Source organism: Orbicella franksi, chromosome 2 (genome assembly GCF_964199315.1).
Source record: "Orbicella franksi chromosome 2, jaOrbFran1.1, whole genome shotgun sequence".
Taxonomy (NCBI): domain Eukaryota; kingdom Metazoa; phylum Cnidaria; class Anthozoa; order Scleractinia; family Merulinidae; genus Orbicella; species Orbicella franksi.
In genome coordinates this window covers 18,636,412-18,656,259 of record NC_138146.1, presented here as the reverse complement: position 1 = coordinate 18,656,259, position 19,848 = coordinate 18,636,412, and the positions used below count along the sequence as shown (strand labels likewise).

The 19,848-nt window shown below is 39.2% G+C and overlaps 1 protein-coding gene across 2 annotated transcripts; it reads left to right on the top strand.

Annotated features, from left to right (window-relative positions):
* Window positions 1-10: 10 nt before the first annotated feature.
* LOC145478401 (vacuolar protein sorting-associated protein 51 homolog) lies at window positions 11-16,817 on the top strand. 2 transcript variants are annotated; one of them, XR_014048251.1, is made up of 24 exons: window positions 11-72; window positions 3,549-3,764; window positions 4,437-4,522; window positions 4,674-4,829; window positions 4,990-5,063; window positions 5,190-5,322; window positions 5,851-5,939; window positions 6,646-6,734; window positions 7,056-7,111; window positions 7,783-7,886; window positions 8,367-8,481; window positions 8,812-8,912; window positions 9,184-9,263; window positions 9,637-9,770; window positions 10,465-10,587; window positions 11,156-11,248; window positions 12,024-12,128; window positions 12,636-12,683; window positions 13,197-13,353; window positions 13,641-13,707; window positions 14,278-14,404; window positions 14,712-14,824; window positions 15,153-15,477; window positions 15,795-16,817. XR_014048251.1 is itself a non-coding variant. In XM_081456420.1 (24 exons), the coding sequence occupies exons 1-24, from the start codon at window positions 48-50 to the stop codon at window positions 16,004-16,006; spliced, it is 2,400 nt and encodes a 799-aa protein (XP_081312546.1). In that variant the 5' UTR covers window positions 11-47; the 3' UTR covers window positions 16,007-16,817. The 2 variants fall into 2 exon arrangements, 1 of the variants encoding a protein (XP_081312546.1); XM_081456420.1 differs by having other exon boundaries at window positions 15,153-15,231; window positions 15,977-16,817.
* The last annotated feature ends 3,031 nt before the right edge of the window (window positions 16,818-19,848 follow it).

Genomic DNA, 19,848 nt, shown 5'->3' with positions numbered 1-19,848 from the left:
GTCATTTCTCCATTGCAGCCAGGCCTCAAAATACAGTAAATTTCAAGATGGAGGCAAGAGCTGAAGCTGAAGGTAAGCATTCAACTTTGAACTCCGGAGAATGCACTTCTAACTCTCTGATTTGTTCACTGACTCTAGATTATCAACCATTATATCTGTGCTAGTCGGTGTAGGGAAAATGAGTGTGGCAGGTGTCGCTTAGGTCATATATTTTTCGTCGAAATGACTGAAAACCCGGGGTAGTCACTCGATAAAAATCCATATCGGAAAACCACTCGATAACTCGATGATATCGGTCGCCCGATAAAACTCGATACTCACACGCTGGCTAGGTTCAAAATTATCGATTTTATCGACTTTCTTCGTTAGTTTACGCTTTAAAATCCGGGGTATCTAATCGAACAAAATCGAACAAAAATCCAATTGAACTCAATCGAACGATTGGTGTTCGATTGGGTTCGGCAATCGAACAAATCGAACATCTATTTTGCTGCGAGTTCGATTTTCGAACCAATCAAACAAAATCGAACAAAATCGAACCAATCCGATGCAATTTTGTTTGGACAGTATCTCTTGACGCTGGAAACTAGTAAAACACGTAGGTTATAGTCAGCCTTTTTTGAATGGGAATAGAGAGAAATAACTTCATACTGAATGTCAATGTTCAAACAAAACAAAATGAAACAAAACAAAGTCAACGACTGTTACTCATGTCCTATCGAGCAAGAGTTCGGTAATCGAACCTTCACGATTACCGATCGTTTGTTAATCAAACTTTTGATTGTGTTCGATTGGCAAAATTTTATTGTGAGTTCAATCATGTTTGATTGAGTTCGGCAATTGAACGAGTGGTGTTCGATTGGGTTCGATTACCGAACTATTCGATTAGATATCCTGGGTTTAAAAAACCTGTATCCATTGATACCGCGTTTGATTGTGACTTTTTACATGTAATTGTGGATTTTGTAGATTTACACTACAATGGAATTAAGATTGATCAGTACTGATTTCGAAGTCACAGTTGTACACATTCAAAGCCTGGGAATCTGGCGGGAGTTCACTTGCAGGGGGAAAGTAAATTTACGAGAGGTCACATATTGTATTTAATATTCAATTTTATTTGTGATTTCAGTACTAACAGTAAAAAACTTTTGATAACTACACTGTGTCATTCCTCTTCAAGTTGTATCGTTGGTTTTGAAACCAAGTTTTAAACTAAAAATAAAAATATAGGGAATAAGGTAAAAACATTTTACGTACATTAATTCAGGAGGACTGTGAATCAAGTTGTTACCAGGAATTTCTAAACCTTGTTGTTCTTACTTGTCGAGGTTCTAGGTCCAGAGTTTCGGCTAATCTAATGATCAGCTCCGCGCTGGCATGGTCATTTGTTCCTTCATACGCTTACTTCAGCTCTGTCAACTGATACTCTTTAAACAGCACTCTTTTCTTTGCCGATGTTTTATTGCTTGGTCCTGCATCATTGTCTGACTTTCACTTTCCTAGCAATGAGATAAGTCCCATTTAGGCTTTGATGACCTGAAATGGACATAAACTGCTCTTTACCCACTTTTGGGTCAATTTGTAGATATTTGTCTGGATTGCCTGGTTTTATCCTTCTTGCGTGTATTATTAAAGCATAGAATATAAAATAACTAACCATGCTTAAGAGCTATGAGCTCTTCCTGGCCGCACTTATCGTTGCAGGATTTGTCCAAGCTAAAATTGATAAATTCAATATTTATCAATAAAATCAAAAGCACTAAGTGAAAAATTGATAATAATTATTGATTTTTCACTTAGCGCTTCTGATTTTATGGATTAATATTGAATTTATCGATTTTTAGCTCGGACAAATCCTGCAACGATAAGTAATCTATAATATTATTATTATATGATTATTATCGATTACTTACAACAAATCCTGGTATCGATTTTAATCAATTTTCGATATCATTGACTGAGTTTTATCAATTTTTATCAAATATTATCGATTATCAATTTTATCGAGTGAGTACCCCAGGCTGAAAACAGGACTTAGTGGGTGTGTGACAGTAACATTCTTGTCCGAAAAAGAATTACCCAATGCCTGAATACTTGTGTGTTGAAATCGGGATACAAATTGAATGCACTCAAATATAATTTCAGTTATCGTTAAGCTTAAAACAAAAACTTTCCCAATTTGTCTAATAAAACTGTAAGTTATAGTTCCAAAAATAGTTGTTTTGAAACCTCGCATATTCTGTGAACTGGATCAACAGCCTACCTGATCTAGTAAAATCAAAAACTTATAAAAGAAAAATTTCTTCATGGAGCCATTCAAAATGGCTCTTCTAATTCAGAGCCAACCCAAAAGCACAAGTCGGTCCTTCTCTCTGATTCTTTTGTCATTATTGTGCTGATAAGAAATTGGGAAAGAAAATAATATTCATATTCATCTATAGGCTTCTGTGATAGACATTTAGCTGTTATGTAGCTCTTCCAAAGCGGAATACCCAGAGCCCTCATACTCTACATTACTAATTGAACTGTTCGGTAATCGAACTTAATCGAACCTAATCAAACTTAATCGAACAATTGGGTATCATTAGTAATAGTAATTGGACCTAGTAGAGTACAATTCAGGGAGTAATCAGGTGAGTAATTTCAAAATCAGATGAATGCAAAGCGTGAGGTTGACTTGAAATTACAAGCACAATTACTCCCTGAATTGTACTACACGAGGTCCATTGAATTACTAATTAATCGTATCTATATAACAAATTTTGAAAGGTCTTTTGAGAACTTCTTTTGAGCGAAAATGTCTCTAGCGCTTTTCATAAGTTTTGCAAACTATAGGAAACCATTAAAGCACGCTTAGTTATTGACGTGCAAATCACATGCCTTGGGTATCCAATTCATTACAGGTATCCAATTACAAAAAGTTTAAATTGGATACCTGTAATTGGACACCCATGTGGTCGTGCACTGATTACGTGAAAAATAGGTGGGCGGAGAACTAATCACGATGGAGAATTTGTTATAGATGTGATTAGTTCATTAATTAAACACAGTCGAACCGGAGAAAGCTAAGAAATTTGAGTGAGGGGGTTCGATCTTCTTTGATTTCTGAAGTAATTAAACCCAATAGAACTTGATTGAACACAATCGCAAAGTATAAAATTCACCCTAAATACCACCAGATATTTGAGCAGTCTGTCTTAGTAACAGGGTAACCGTTATGAAGTAACCTTTGGGCATGGAAAAAAAAATGGATTTACAAATGAAAGAATAAACTGACTATGAAGTTGAAAAAAAAACAACAACAACGAAAAATAAAGTTTAGCAGATGATGGAAAGTTAAGAGTTAATATACAGACTTTTCACTATTAAGGAATCTGTTTAGGATTTTTTAACCACCACAGTTTTGAATAGGATATTGGTATTAAAGTCATAGGTCGAGGAAAAAATTCCCTTTTTTAAATGTATTTTTATTAATTTTTATTCTCTATTATGTATTTTTAAGTAGAATTTTTTTAGTAGTCAAGGCTTTTTTATTTGTTAAGTAGCAGAGGAAGAGGGAGACATGGCCCGTATGAAGCATCGCCAGCGTCGTGGAATGCTCAAGATGTATTATGGAGTTGGTGAAGAGTCTGGAAAGTCAGCTGTTATTGATTCCTGTGACATTAATGGTGCACATTTCAAGCCTGAGGCATTTTTGGAGAAGCTTTTCAAAGAGAAATCACTAAATGAGCTTCATGATAAAGAAACAGAGATTTCCAAACGTAAGGATGTTCAATACATGTACTGTTGAATATTTGATTATTCAGATTTTTTTCCTAATTGTAGCCACCAATGAAATGAAAAAGGAAAAGTAAAGTCTCTCAAGCCCTGCTGGCTCAAAGGTCTTGGCACTTAACTTGACATTCCTACCTCCCCTGGATGGGGTGCTAGTCCATCACAGGTTGGCAGGGCTAGAAAAAAGTGCCATCTGGTCGTCTGGGACAAGTAGAATCTCCTTCTGGGCAAGTAACTTTTCACTCTTACTTGCCCGATGGGCAAGGGATTAGGCAAGTTGTCTGCCAAGTATATCATTAAGAGCAATCTGACTTGCCCAGGGCAAGCAAAATTTTAGAGCTACTTGTCCCAAGGGCAATTTGGAATTTAAGTGTTTTTCAAGTCTTGGTTAGTCCTCAGCCTTTTGTCAGGTTGCTTCAGCAATTAATTAGCACCCTATTATACACCTGGGTGGACAGAGTCTCTGTGAGAGAATAGCTAATAGAAGTGTCTTACCCAAGAAGACAACATGACGACCCTGGCCTGGGTTTGAATCAAGACTGCTCGATCTGTTGTCCTATTTGCTAACCATTAAACCACCATGCCTCCCACACCAAATAAACTGGATATAAATATAAGTGTGTGCCATAACTTTATAAAAAAATTCTCCTTTTTTGTAGAAATCAGATCGTTAGACAGTGAGATGCAGACCTTGGTGTATGAAAACTATAACAAGTTTATCAGTGCTACTGACACCATAAGGAAGGTAACTGATACACAAAATAGTTGTGAATTTGTGAAAATGAATCCCCAGCTGTCTCAGGAGATTCGTTTTCAAAGAGTATGAAGAAAAGTAATGAGAATTTGGATACTGACCATTAAATTGGTTAATTTCACATATTTGTTATTTACAAAAGATGAAACATGATTTCAAGAAAATGGAGGAAGAGATGGATAAGCTGGCGGCAAACATGTCGACAATCACAGAGTTCAGTGAGAAGATAACCGGAACCCTTCAAGGAAAAAGACAGCAGATCACTAAGTTATCAGGCGTTCATGCACTCCTGAAAAAGGTACTTTGTTTTTCTGTTTGGTTTTCAAACATTTACAAGTTAGTGTGTTTAAAAAAATATTTGAAAAAACATTATAGTTACATTTAATCAGTGTCATAGTCAGGTAGTTTGCAAGGGACAAAACATTTCCAATATTTACAATTTTGTTTCCTTGTAACAGCTTCAGTTTCTCTTTGAGTTGCCATCAAGACTAAACAAGTGTGTTGAAATGAAGCAATATGGACTGGCTGTCAGGTAAATTTTGGAAATTTACAGTAAATAATATAATAATGATAATAATTCATTAGTGATAAAAGCCATTGTATATGTAGTGTATGTATATTGTATTTGCCTTTTGTGGTTATTTGTTCATAATTGCAGGTATTATACAAAAGCAAGAGATGTTCTTCACCATTATAGCCACATGCCTTCATTTCATGGCATTCATCAAGACTGTGATGAGATTGTTAAACAGCTGATAGTTCAACTGAGGGAACAACTCAGGAATCCAAAGGTTACAAATTACTCAGTGTTTTAGTCTCTATATATGCCTTTTTGAACTAAGCATAAAATACATAAAATGTCGTCAGATATTCCTAAACCGGTGTCTGGTCACCTCACCACCAGGAAGTGTTGCCACCAATGATCTTGCCACGCTTAAACAACCTCACCACCAATGAACTCACCACCAAGCAAAGTGACTACTCACCACCAACCACCAACAAGGAGATAATAAAAGTAGAGTAAAGTAGTCAAGGAGAATTAGCCATGGTATTTGTATTTATTGGTAGCAAGGTGACCGTAATTCGCCTAAACTTGAAACTGGGGTAGCCTACATACATAAGTACACCACACCTCCTTGGAAAATGGTACAAGTTATTATATCCAAGGTAGTGTCTTTTTACAAGATTACGTAGCATTATGTATGTATAACTCGAATACATGAACATGTGTAAAATTTTAAAAGGAAGTTCCTGATTGAACAATAGTATTGCCTTGGAAGCTGTTACAAAAATTCAATTTTTTCATTTCCTTTCTATAGTCAACACCCAAGCAGTTGGCAGAATGTGTAGATCTACTGCTTCAACTAAGGGAACCTGCTGATGAGCTGTGTGATGAATTCTTAGCACAGTAAGATTTACAAGTCCTTTACAGTAAATTTGTACTGATATTCAAAGCTTCCCACAGGCTTACATTTTCTCTGATAAAATAGCTGCATCCACGTTGCTGTGGTGTTTTCAGCAGTACAGCCAGTGATAAAAAAAGCAGCAAGTCCCAAAAGTTCTTTCTCAAATATATTTGTGATTCAGGGGTCATGCCATGAAGAAAGTGATAAAATACAGTTCAGATTTCATCCAGGTCTGGAAATCTGTGCAATCATAAGTATCAGCCACTAAATACATGTAGCTAGAGGCTTACATGATTACAAGTGTGTTTGTTAAACCCAAGGTGTAGCTTGTGCAATGTGGACTTTTTAGGGTTGTTTTAAGTATGGTAACCAAGATTGTTCCTGTAGTACATGTATTGCAGTAGATTGTAAAGGGGATCTGTAACCAAGTTTTTTTAAGCTGTTTAGAGTACAGTGGAGCCCCAATAATCAGGTCACCAATGGGCCATGAAGAAAATTACTGACTGAGCTTTTGTTTGGGTCGGTATAAGGTGGTCATAATAACAGGGTGGCCATATTAATGGGGTGGCCGTGAGGCAGGGTTCCACTGTACAGTAATGCAATGTTGTACTAATTAGTGGTATAAAAAGCAAGCATTGGACTTTTTTACGTGACAAAATTATCCACTGAATCTTGTTGCAAATTCTCATTCATTATCCTGACTTCTAGTGCTCAAGAGCGACTGGATGAAAATCTGAAGACACTCAAGGTGCAAGTGGAATTGAAGTTATCAGGAGATGCATCAGTCACTTTAGAAGGTTATCAAGTTACTTTACTTCCATGGATTATTATTATATTATGATCATTAAGCACCCATCAGCTTTTTGTGAATTTGCCTGTAGTAATTATAATACTTTAAATGTGTTTTATAAACAACTGTTCTAATCATTTGGCTAGAGCTTCTGATTAAAAGTCTCGACCATCTGTTTTCCTAATATCACTTGAGAAAACAACCTTTCAGTTTAGTTTCTTTGGCTATTGTTGTTTAAACTGTCTGAGAAATAGTGGGACTTCTATGACAATTATTAAACGGTGCTCTGAATAGCACATGGTTTAAATGTTAACTTTTCTGTAAATAGAGGAAGACAATCAAGTTCAAGAACAAGATAAAAGTGCAAAACCATTGAGGCCAATGGTGAGATGATATGATTTTTTGTTATAATGGTACAGTTGATATTTTGATCCCACTATTTTGAAAAGAAACAATAGCAGCACCCATCATGCAAGTGCCTCACCAGACTGTGAATAGTCTCTCTTCTGCTCGGAAATCTGTGGGGAAGAATGCACAACGACTGAGCGTGCGAGCATAGGACCGCTCATTTGTGTTGCGTTCTTCCTTGTGTCCTTCCCCACAGAATTTTGAGCAAAAGATAAACTGCTCACAGTCTAGTCCCTTACTCATATATACCAAAAAAACATGCCTCTCAAATTATTATGGTATCAGCTACATGTAGAATTACAATGAAGAATTGTACACGACAATAATTATCTCCTCAGAGCTTTATTATCTAGCTCTCTGCACGCACTGCAGGCCTATGATGGGGGAGCATCATAGGCCTGCAGTGCGTGCAGAGAGCTAGATAATAAAGCTCTGAGGAGATAACTCATTTACACATCGTTCAGTAGTTTGGAGCCACAGGCTATCAATAAAATAGTTTTTGTTGGGTATTGCTGCATCTTCAGCTGTCTGCATAAATTGTATTTGATATCTGAGTTGACATAATACAGTGTATGTGTGTGTATTTATACATGAAATTAAATTAAAATAGTTAGAAATGGTGTTTTCGTTTTGTTTGATATGTAAAGGACTTGTTGGAGTTCATTGACTGTGGCTGCAATGGTTTCCTCAGTACAATCTGCCTGGTGATTGCGTCCTACAAGGAGCAGTTTATTCAACGCCAGATGGCTGAGTAAGAATGAAATTTGAATGTACTTTCTCAGCTATACAGCAAAGTCTGCGGTTGAGTGCTTCTATAGTCACAGTTTGAACTGTGGAGGCAGAGTGGCCATGTGGTCAGCACGTGGGACTCGCAATCCAGTGGTTTGAGTTCTGCTCTGACCACGACGTGGATTTGTATCACAGTAGACCCAAGTTCAGATCCTCAGCCATGCTTGTAAATAGCCAACTGGTTTGCCTCCGACCAGTTGGGATTCTTAACAATGTTATGTTCAATTTGAATTATCTGTTTCACTTGTTTGCTCAGCCCCACTAGCCTTTGTGCTATAAACTCTGCCGAGGGTAAATAAAGGTTATTTATTTATTATTAATATCTTTTCATTTCTCTTTTTTAACTCCGGTAGCATGAGTAAGCTAAGACTTGCTGTAAGTTGATGTTAATAACTCATTGTGTAGCTATATTTTTGTAACTTCCCTCTTCATCTCCTGCAAGGCATGGTCAAGATCAACAAGAACTGGACAAGATTGTGACTGAGAAACTGTCCACTTTTATTCTATCCTTGATGAATGAATATTTTAAACTAATAGAAGCCAGGATTGAACTAGAGGTGTGTAGTCTGCCAGTCGAGAATCATTGTGAAATACTCCAAAATACGGAAAGTAAACAGGCTCTGACCCTTGTAAGTTAGCTGTCATCACCATCTAGTCGTCTTTGTCCCATGAGGTGACGGTTGGGGCGGGGGGGGGGGGGGCGCCATAGGGCGTTCACTTTTGCCTTCAACTTCTGTTGGTCTTGAGCCGCTCTTTTGGCCTCGCACCAACCCATGTTGGTCAAGTTAACTTGTACAGTTTGGAAAAACTTATTGTAAATGAGCGGGCCTTAGAAAGGTACCGGGAACGAGGCTAGCACTCACAATAATGGTCTTCTGCCTCTTTAGTCTGATACTGGTGATAACGTTCTTTTGGTACGAGCACTGGACCGCTTTCACCGCAGACTTCAAGCAGTTCAGAAACTTTTGCCAGGGATTGGCGTGGGACGGTAGGTTGCCTCTTTTTTGGTACAAGTATATTTGTAAGTGAAGACTGGTTTTCACTAGCGCATATACGCAGCTCTCCATTGAAGTTCCACGTAATATATTTTTCAAACGCCACGTTTTTCTTAAGTTACCTTTAGAAAAATTGACTCCTGATCAACGACGTTTTTCCTGAGATTGTCAGAATCTTCGTTCCCTCGATCACATCAATAACGTAACAGCGTTTCTGATTTCTTTTATTTTTTAAAAAGTTAAACGTAATTTATCTTTTGCTAGTTCGGGAGCCAACATTGTGGCCCGGTCCGCGCATAACAGAGTGAATGTTTACGCTAAGAATCTTCGACAGCACTTTGCTGGTAAGTAATCTCCAATCAGTATTCTGTTACAGTCTATGGTAAGGCTTGGAAGCCCTTAGCAATGAACGCGAGCGGAGTTGAGTTGGGCTGTGTTGGAACATTTTCATTGTGTTGGAACTTACTACTCGAAGTTGGGATAAGCTGCCAGGAACATTGCACCGGCAAGCTAGTGATGCAACGGTTCTACTGTAAAGTTCGCGACAACACCATGATGTCTCACAACAAATTTGTCCAATTTATGGTATATTTGTGTAATCCAATCTGATGTACAATTTCCAGGAAAGATGCGACTGAGATGGGTTGAGAATTTGGTTTCCATTATAGCATAAATAACAGCTTTTAAACCAGCTGAGTGACGTTCCTGTGTATTTAGTCTGTTTAACAGATATCAGACAGTCCCTCGCAACCCCGTCAGGAAATGAGAAGCCACCTTCCCTGTCTGAGCTGTTGTCTACAATGACCAACTCTCTTACTAACCAGCTGAAGTTGATTCTGAACAGCCTGAAGGTTAGTGCAGTTGGTTATTTAGTGTCTGCAGCCCTTTACTTATACAAACTAAAACTGCGAGTGTAAGCATAGGCAAGGATATCCCATTCGATAACAAAACATTTCGAAATACAATTGATTACAAAAAGTATACTAATAACTGCATTATTACTTGACTCCATTATCAAGTAGAGAAAAGAAAATAACGGTCGAGATGTCATTTTATAGCGGTAAAGGTGAAAGAATTATATTGAAGTGTAACACAGTCCAATTAAGAGTTCTTAGGTGTCAGTAGTTAAACGTGCCGAATAAACTTACTGGATGAATACTTTCGCACGAGTTGAGTCCGCCTAATGTTTGAGTGTTGGTTTTCTTTCACGAATGAAAAGCATTTCGTGAGTTAAACACCGGTCCAGTTTTCCTTGGGACTTTTTTAAACACGGAAAACATGTTAGACAGGTCAGGGGACTTGAGACCGGGGTCTTGTGTTAAGTGCTCAGTTGCCAATAGCAGAGGCTCTGTGCTCTTCGATGCGCTGGTAAAGATGACGAGTGGTATATACATGTAAATTCGAGCCGAAACATAAATCAGACAGGTAAGGTAACCATTCAACAGCAGGCTTGAAAACTGAGGCTGAAAATATCCAGGAACTGATTAGCCAGAAATCCAATCACATTACATAATCACACCATTCTCTATGTCGACTTTGTTCCAGACTTTCATTGGATCTGACATCACATTTGCTGTCAAACCATACTTCCGAGGACCTTTCTGTTCCGATGATGTCCGAGAGGGCCTGGTCGTGGAGTTTATACGTCACGTACTGCAATCGGCTAAGGTCAGTGTCGAGCGAATGAGAGCACTCATCGCGTCATGTGACTGAACGTGTAGAACACTGTACATGTATCGCTTTTATTAGCAACTCCATTTATAATATAGATAGGACCCTGCGCGCGCTCTGATTGGTCAAAAACCCATGTTTTATCACAGTATGAAACATAGAAAAAGCCTGTTTGAATGTTTTTTGCCACACTACCTCTATATCATAAAGGAAATGAAGAAGCCTAAGCCGTGTATTACATTGTGATAAAACACTCCGGACATTTGAGAACACTCGATAAATGTAGAAAACACGAGCCGCAGGCGAGTGTTTTCTACATTTCTCTCGTGTTCTCAAATGCCCGCCGTGTTTTATCACAGTGTAATACACGGCTTAGGCTTCTTTATTTGTTAAATAAACATTACGTATAATTCTAATTCTCTTATTACCCACGGCCTACTATACCGTATGACTTCATAATCTAACGAGTTCACTTCGAACACTGTTCAGAATGTCTCTTTTTTTACTACACATTGTATCGTGTGGCTCAGTAGAAGACTGATTTACTTTCTGTTTTCTTTCTCAGGAGTTTTGTGATTCTGGAACAGCTCCACCCGCTCTCATTCTTTTGTTATCGAGGTTATGCCTTGATTTTCAAGAGTCAACCATCTCTTATGTGGTATGTACTGGCTTACTACTGACATCTTCTTATGGCTCACAAAATTAAGAACATTAATCATGAGTCTTGTTGATCTCTTGACTGCTGGCAATCTGTTTTTCTCTCGAAATTCAGCGGGGAATGAGGCGAGACGAGACCCCTCTACTCGTCCATACTGCCCTTTCGCGTTCGCCGATCGCTATACACTCGTCTAAGTGACCCTAAGAGAAAATATCGGCTGCCATCACTGTCTAGTTGATCTCCAAAAACAACATGGCTGCGAAATAAGATTCTTGCGTCAACGGGGCTTTGGGTCTATTCTTATTGCGTTTCTTCCGTAATTACTATCTTTATCTTCAGTGGAATCTCCTTCATCTATCCTGCACTGCAGAATTGATAATTGGGTCAAGCTTTAAAAGATACTGATGGCTGAACATACCCTAAAATACTCAAAATACATCAAGCCAGCAGGATTAGCTCCTATCCTCACTTCACAGCCAATTTCCTGTAGTGATAACTGACGGAATGCAAATGTTTTTACCGTGAACCAGGATTTATCTTCAAGTGTACTAGCGTTCTCTCACGAACGACGTTCACTGATTGGCTACGCTACTGACTATCTATCCTGTTTTAGTATAAATCTGCTAGCGTTCTATCACGACTGTCGTTCTCTGATTGGCTACGCTACTCACTATCTATTCTGTGATAGCTAGTGTGTAGCGTAGCAGTGTGCCCTTGTTAGTTTCGTGATTCTGTAGCCACTCACAGCTTTTTTTTCTCTTTCCTTTCCGCCCAGTTAAGTCTTACTGACGAACAATTTCCGGTCGACGAGGAGCTGGGACGAGGAAGCCTGACAACGTCCGTGTCAGATCTCGCCACTGAGGCCCGACAAATATCGCAGGTAACTATGTGTACTTATGTGTGAGATATTTTGTAAACCTTTCTCTCCAAAGTTCAGTCTTGATTAATATGGTTTTAAAATTCTGGTTTCTGGATGAATTTATTCATCATTGTATCAAAACAGGGCTCCTTATGAAAATATTAAGCAGCATTGTAGGGAGTAAGTGGCGGCACACTTTCTGCTACTCCCAAGAACACATTTTCACTGGAAGAGTCCAGAGGCCTTTATCATTCTATACTTCCCACAAATAGGATAGTCTGTCCACAGACGTTTATTTTTTTTTTTTTGCTACGAATTATTTTTCTTCGAGCCCGCGAGCGATGTCTTTCCCCAGCCTCACCCACTTGCGTTTTGGCTCGTTCATATCCCACGCGCCGGGTTAATATCTAATCTTGCGATCTCGACGAACTCAAGACAACATAGAGGGTCCATGGACAGACTACACAGAGGGTTGATTATTGTCGATATCAAGTCATATTGAAGTCTCTTCGTTGTCCTTTTCAACAGTGCTTATTGAATCATTACGTTCGGTTGCAAGGACTGACCATTTCCCAGGTATGTATTAGATTTACCTTTCTAGGAACTTTTATGCATTAGATTTAATCAGTTGACGTTTTCGAGCGTTAGCCCAGATCTCATCCGTTCCAGCACAACACTCGGAAATGTTGGGTGCTTTCCAGACCGACCGACCAGAGACCAGTGGAACTAACGAAGGAAAAATGGAACGACATTTTCCGATCAAACCGGGCCAACCGAGAGGAATTGCTCTTGCCATTTTCTATTCCTTTCTCCAGTCCCACACACGAGTGAAAATATACTGAAGAAAAGTAGGGCAACGAACCGGTTTGTTATAATGGAGAGGCATATTTCGTTCCGACCGGTCTGACCGATCAAAGTGGGCCACCTTCAGGAGTGGTCCCAAATATTCCTGTCGGAACAAATCGAAACGGGCGTTTCCATTTGACTTCCGTCCAAAATTTCCAGTCTTTTTGGTAAATGGAAAGCATCCGTTGTATAGAGGCTCATTTGGCTCACTTACTTCGTTTGTTATCTTCTTTCTTGACACAGATGATCCGCAAGAGCGTGGAAACACGAGACTGGCTGAACACCATTGAACCGAGGAATGTCCGCGCTGTTATGAAACGCATCGTGGAAGACGTGACAGCCATTGATACAGAAGTTGGTCGGTTGTACGAGGAGGGAGTGCGCAAAGCTCACAGTTCAGGTTTGTCCTCAAAAAACCGACTGTCCGTGTTTATGAGGAAGATGTACTCAGTCAACGAACGAGTACACGTCTAGGCAAATCTTCTCTGAAACACCCGAAGAGTTTCCGATTGTTTTTAGCCAATGAAAAAGTAGCGGGAACACCCAAATGGCCACGCTTTTATGGCGAAAAAATGATTTGTCACGCAAAATCCGTTTTTTTTTTTTTTTTTGTCACGTTCATAACATTAACTGAGATGCCAGTATATCCCAGCTGAGGGTACAATACTGTCTTTTTTTGTATTGCAGACTCTAGTAAATTCACGTACACTTATCCATCCAAACCAAGCCGGAACCAGTGGAGTTACACTGCAAGGTAACTAATAGAGACTGACGTTACTATCTTTTTCTCGTGGCCTGCCTGAATTGTGATCTTCTGGCGTGACTCGTTATTAGGATGACATTGCTCAGGCTTGTCATGCAATCTTTCCAGTCTTATGACTGACGAGGGAAGAATCACGCAGTGTTTAAGGAAGATAACACCGTCTCATCACGCAGTATTTTGTCTTTAGCAAGATGAGATTGCGTGACAATCCTAATGATCGTTTATATAGAAGATAACACCTGCAACCGCTACTAAGGAACGCCAAAGTTGCCTAACCCTGGTCCAGGGCTGTATATGAACCGAGATCTTTCATTTGAGATGTGCTTTAATGTCTAGTTTTGAGTGACCTCAAGGCGAATAGTCTACCAACCTTTACACCACATTTTAACTGAATCCATCCATTCCTCTTACTGTGCCTGTGCATTAAGGCAATATATCGTAGATGATGATTTTCTTTATTATCCTCACCTGACTATTTAACAATACATTGTATATCGTAAGGAGAAACTAGGAGTTGATCTCTCTTTGAGGAGTTCATCTGCTCTTTTCTGTTTCACTCAGCACGGCGTTCGACTCTAGTCTACTCAGTAACATTCAGAAGTTGTTCTCGGAAAGAATCGAAATCTTCAGCTCAGTGGAATTCTCCAAGGTGTCCGTGTTAACGGGGATTGTCAAAATAGGATTAAAGGTATGTTGAAGATCTCAAGGATACGTGAGCAGGCCAAACTTGAGACAAATCAATGTTGGCCCAACAACCCATATCAATCCTCTTGTTCCGAAAGGAGCGTTAAGTATTAGTTTCAAATTAGCCGAACGTAATAAAGAAAAGTATGGAATATTTTTCGGTTTTTCTCCTTTTTTCTGAAAAAAACCCCTAAATTTAAACCCTGTATTCGGCCTTAATTCAAGAACTTAATCTTGATTGATTTGATGTTTTAGGTCGATTTTTTGAGGGTAACAATTTCTTTTTGTTTCCTTTTTTCTTTTCGTTCTAGACTCTTCTAGAGTGTGTACGACTTAGGACGTTTGGAAAATACGGTTTGCAACAGATCCAAGTGGACACACACTACCTACAGATGTACTTATGGAGATTCGTTTCTGACGAGAAGTAAGGACAGATTTTCTTTCCACCATTAAGTAGGGTTTAGCGTTATTCCTCGGACCATTCCTTGTGTTGTGTCCATACCTTTTTAGAGTCCCTTTAAGCCCTTTGGGAACCTACTGCTCACCCAGTATAGAATGGTAACCCATTGGAGGCTTTTTGGGACATTGGTACCATTTTACCCTTCTATCGTGCCCAAGGACACAACAAAAACAACTCAGCTAGCACTTAAATTATTAGCCAACCTCTCACTTACAGTGCCCATCTGACCCCTACAAAATGCTGTCGTTTGTTTCTGTTTGTTTTTTAACTTGTTCGCTATCTTTCGTGCTAGTTTGGTTCACTTTATGTTGGAAGAAGTTGTTAACAGTACTGTCAACAGATGCCTCTCGCCAGAACTTATGGAACCCAGTGTGAGTAGACAGTAATCACTTGTTTTTGTGTTATTCCATGTGTGACAAGGAATAACTTTCCAATAGACGGAAGCGTTGAGTTGTTTGAAAATAGGAGAATGTTCTGAGAGATAGGCTATGGTTCTTTCTCTTAAACAGGACTCGACTAGGAACCGTAAAAATCGTGACCATATGATTTGTTGAATAGGTCCGTGAGTTATAACATCAATATGGTTTTGGTCCATTTTCTATATTTGGCACGAGCACGTCCCCAGAGCCGCCTGTCCCTCTTAGCTGGCGGGGACTAGACACAAGGAAAATGTGGCTCTGTAGATAGAGTATATACTAAAACCCTTTGGACGCAGTACCTACAGACCCTAACCAATACCAAACAAGGGGAAAACAGAATTCATGGAAAATTCTCCCCTTAAGCCACTTTTAAACTTCCCTAAGATCTTTTGTAGATGGTGATCGAATGGTTTTAGTTAGAAATCAACCAGGAATATTTAAGGGAAGGAAAACAACTCCAAGGATCTAGCCAATCAAATCATGAGTCTCCAGAGCCACATTTTCCTCGTGCCTAGGCCCCGCCAGCTAAGAGGGAGAGGCTCTGGGTGCAAGAATGTATCAGGCATTTGTGACCGTTTGGAATAAATAGTTATTGATGAGCTTTAAAAAAAACAGTGCAGAAAAACAAAACTACACTTGGCTTGACTCTTCTTTGTCTTTGGATTGTGAACTGAAAACGTTAAATTTAACTCCACAGGTGATTGAAGTGATATGCGAAAGAGGCTAGGATGTCAGAAGGGAGGATGAATGAAAATCGCTTGCGTTCTCTACAGCAATTTATCTTTATTGAGACTGCGCATGAGCAGAATTATACCGTCATAGATCGTCATACGTTTAAAATGAAGATGCCAAGACTATTTAATAGTAACCGAACGTTTCAGGCAACGGTCATTTATGAGGAGTTACTACTTCACTAACAGATCACTTTGGCATCTAGATTTTCACTGCGGCAATTTTTACATGGAGAAACGCAGCCTCGTTCCCAGGGCTTCCTTTGAAGTAACAGTGGTAGATACAAAGTTTGGACAAGCGTCCACTTTCACAAACGGGTACAATTTCTCTTTGCTGGACTGACAGGCGAAAAGACATTGGCATACGCACCAACAAACCAAAATTAAAGATTGTTTAAGAGCCTCTAGTTTTCTGATTCTACTAATGGAGGCGTCACCATTACGTTGAATAAATAAATAATAGTGCGTTTTTTCACAGTCGAATAACGAAATAATAGATTTGAATGTGATAAAAAAAATATATGCTGAACTGAAAAAAGTGGCTTGTATCGACGAAGAGTTACCCTAAAAATGTCAACGTGAAATAAAGCAAACAGTTTTAAAGACAGTCAAGTCACCTGTCGTTTTTTGATGCAAGATTTGAAACTTTCATTCAAGTACGCTCTCACACTTTCCAACAGCCCATTAATAGAAAAGTGCAGATTACTACATTTCCCTAACAGTTGCATAACTTGATCGAGCAATTTGAAACAATTATTGGGTGAGGTTTTTGTGATATCCAGAATAATCAAGGTCTCGGTAAGGGTTATCAGTCTCAACCTTCGGCTTCGGCTGATAAACCCTACCTCTACCTTGATTATTCTGGTTATCACAAAAACCGAATCTAATAATTGTTTTATTATGCATTTTGTGCTTTTTCACTGACGGAAAGCAACAAAGCGCGCGAACTTGACATGATTACCCTTAGAAATCATTCACCGCGGTCGTACATTACATGATTACCCGTGACCATGAGTGTCCTTGACATGATTATTGTATAATCTGCACCGCATGACGTCACAGGCGCTGATTTCGAAAAGTCACTACGTACGCAATCGGAAAAGAGATAGTGAGTTCAATATATAATAATAAGCAATATCAACTGCCTTTCTCTTAATTCAGATGTCTTGTGGGATGTGTAATCATTGAAAATGAGAATGATTGCCCAGTTTGTGCTAAGTCTGGCATGGGAACGGTCAGAGTTGTCGTCAGGGATTCCCCTGGGGGGAACACACAGGTCATCTAAGGTCCCGTCCACACTAAACCAGAGAAATTTGAAAACGGAGCTTTCACTCTGGAAAAGCACCAAATGTTTTCCGTCCACATTACGCTGGAGGAATTTGAAAACGCAACATTAATCGGTCACTTTGGATTTGTGTTTGAGGAAAACTCGGGCAGGAAAGTCACATTATTATCGTGATGCCATCGTTTTCGAAAAGGTCCGTTTTCAAAATGTTTTCCGTCCACACTAAAACGCAAAGCCAGCATTTTGAAACACCTCCGGTCTAAAGAGCGTTTTCGGCAAGGATTAGTGTGGACGGTAGGCCTAACCGCGTTCTCAAATTCCTCCGACGGAGTGTGGACGGCGCGTCAGACAGACGGGAAGGCACGTCAATTTGAATTCATTTATTTTACGTAGTAAGAAGAGTTTCGTGTGGGATATCGATAACCATAGTTATTTAAATGCAGTTTTTGATGCCTTTTCGGTCTCCGGTTTACTACAGCATGTGTAAGATCATACCGTAAACTTCCAAAAGTAACGAACCTCGTTACTTTCGGAATTAGCAGCCTTTGGGGCTCGTTACTTTCGAGGGGTCGTTACTTTCGGGGAGCAAAAACGTTATATGAAGTTAGTACAAGTGAGCTCTTTTTTACGAAATAAAAGACGGAAATTCGTAAAAACAGTTCTTTAAAGTGCCCATAATGTCAAAAAAAATTTTCGCTCATCTAATTCTACATTTTACCTAATGACCTGCGAAAAAAATTTCGACTTTAATAAAACGCAATTTTTTTACGAATCTTTTTCTTGCGGTCGACCCCTGCCCTTGATCACAAGAATAACGTGCTCAAAATGGCTACGTGACTGGTGCCTGTGACGTAGGTTCAGGAACCTACGATGAAGACTGCTGCTGTTGTTTTCTGTATCATTAACGTTGTTACAAAGAGCGGCAACGCACCTTTCCGGCATTTTAAACTAAATGTAGACAACTCTGAAGCAAAATTTCAACTTGTTTTCAAGTCAGATCAGTCACGACCCTAATCACGTGTTCCTGAACCTATGTCACGACTCACTTCAAACCGAGGAAGACTGGTGCGAATGGTGAACCAAAATGGCGGCAAATTTGAACGTCTTTAAAAACTTATTAAAAAAATTGCGTTTTATCCAAATCGAAAAACTTTTTCGCAGAAGTTCATTACGTGAAATGTAGAATTAGATAAGGGAAAATTTTTTTTGACATTATGGGCACTTTAACCCATTTACACCTGTGCCGCTCCGTGGTAAGAATTTCCCGTCTCGATGATGCTTTCTCGGAATTCTTCAACTGGAAATAAGCCCAATAGAAGGTCAACAACTGCAGCAAAAAGATAAGAAAAGGAGAGAAAGGAAAGGAATGCCAAAGCAAAAATGTTATAAAACGCGATGCTAGTGGAAAGAGAGACGTGCTGTCATGTTGCAAATGCCTTTTTGGGTAGATTGGAGCTAATGTAACCGCTATCCATGCTAAAAATGTCCAAAAATCTCTAGGTGTCAATGGGTGAAACTTCAAATTAAGACCGTGTTGTCAGGAAAGTTAGTCCGACATCGTAAACTGTTTCTACTCGTTTATGATGCACTGCTATATTAGTGTGTTGGTCGAGTTTTCAATTTAAGCTCGAAGAAACGTTTCTTTTAATAGACCTTAATACGCTCCTGTTGAAAATGATAGTTGTCCATTTTAATTTAAAAAGACGTTCTTGTTAGTACATTCCTGTTACTTGGTGAAACCCGACTATTGATTGGAAAAGTAAATATAATACTGAACCTTGGTCTCGCTATTTTCGGTGGGAGGGAGGGAGGGTGGGGGTTGGGCTCGCTGCTTTCGGAGGGCTTTCAGCGGGGGGTCGCTACTTTCGGTATTTATTAACGTTACGGTTAGGCCTTGACGGATTGTGCTCCTAAAAGTGGCATATTATGCTACTAGCAGTGCTCGAAATTTTGCCAAATTATGCCAAAATTATGCCAGAATTCCTAAATTATGCTCACAAAATGACGTAGATTCTGTACATAGAGGCGCGCAATAACGACACCAAATTATGCTTTTCAAATAAACTGTTGTTGTAAATTTATTTGTGTTTTATAGCAGTTTGTCTCGGCCGTCAGCTGTCCAAATTAGCTGCCTAGTAACTAAGCCTGTCAGAACAAAGTCAATACTACTATTAGCGTTACTAAAACACGCATTGCAAGAACATGCTACCTAAATTTAATTTATTTCTGTAGAAAATACACCATATTTACTAAATTTTATGAATTTATGCTCCAAAAAGGGCTAAAATTTGTCAATTATGCCGTGGCAGTGCTCGTTTAAAAAATTATGCTTTTTTGCTCCAATTATGCCAAAAATTATGCTAGCACAATCTGCCAAGGCCTAGTTACGGTACCAGGCCTCTGCTATATCGCGCTTTTTCCGCAACTTCGGATCAGGCCCCGGGGCCCGTTTCTCGAAAGACCCGAATACTTTTCGGGTCCACAAAGCCATTTTTAGTTAATCTGTAACTAAAAAGAGAGAGGTGTATACTCCTGAAACTTCTTGTATGAAAG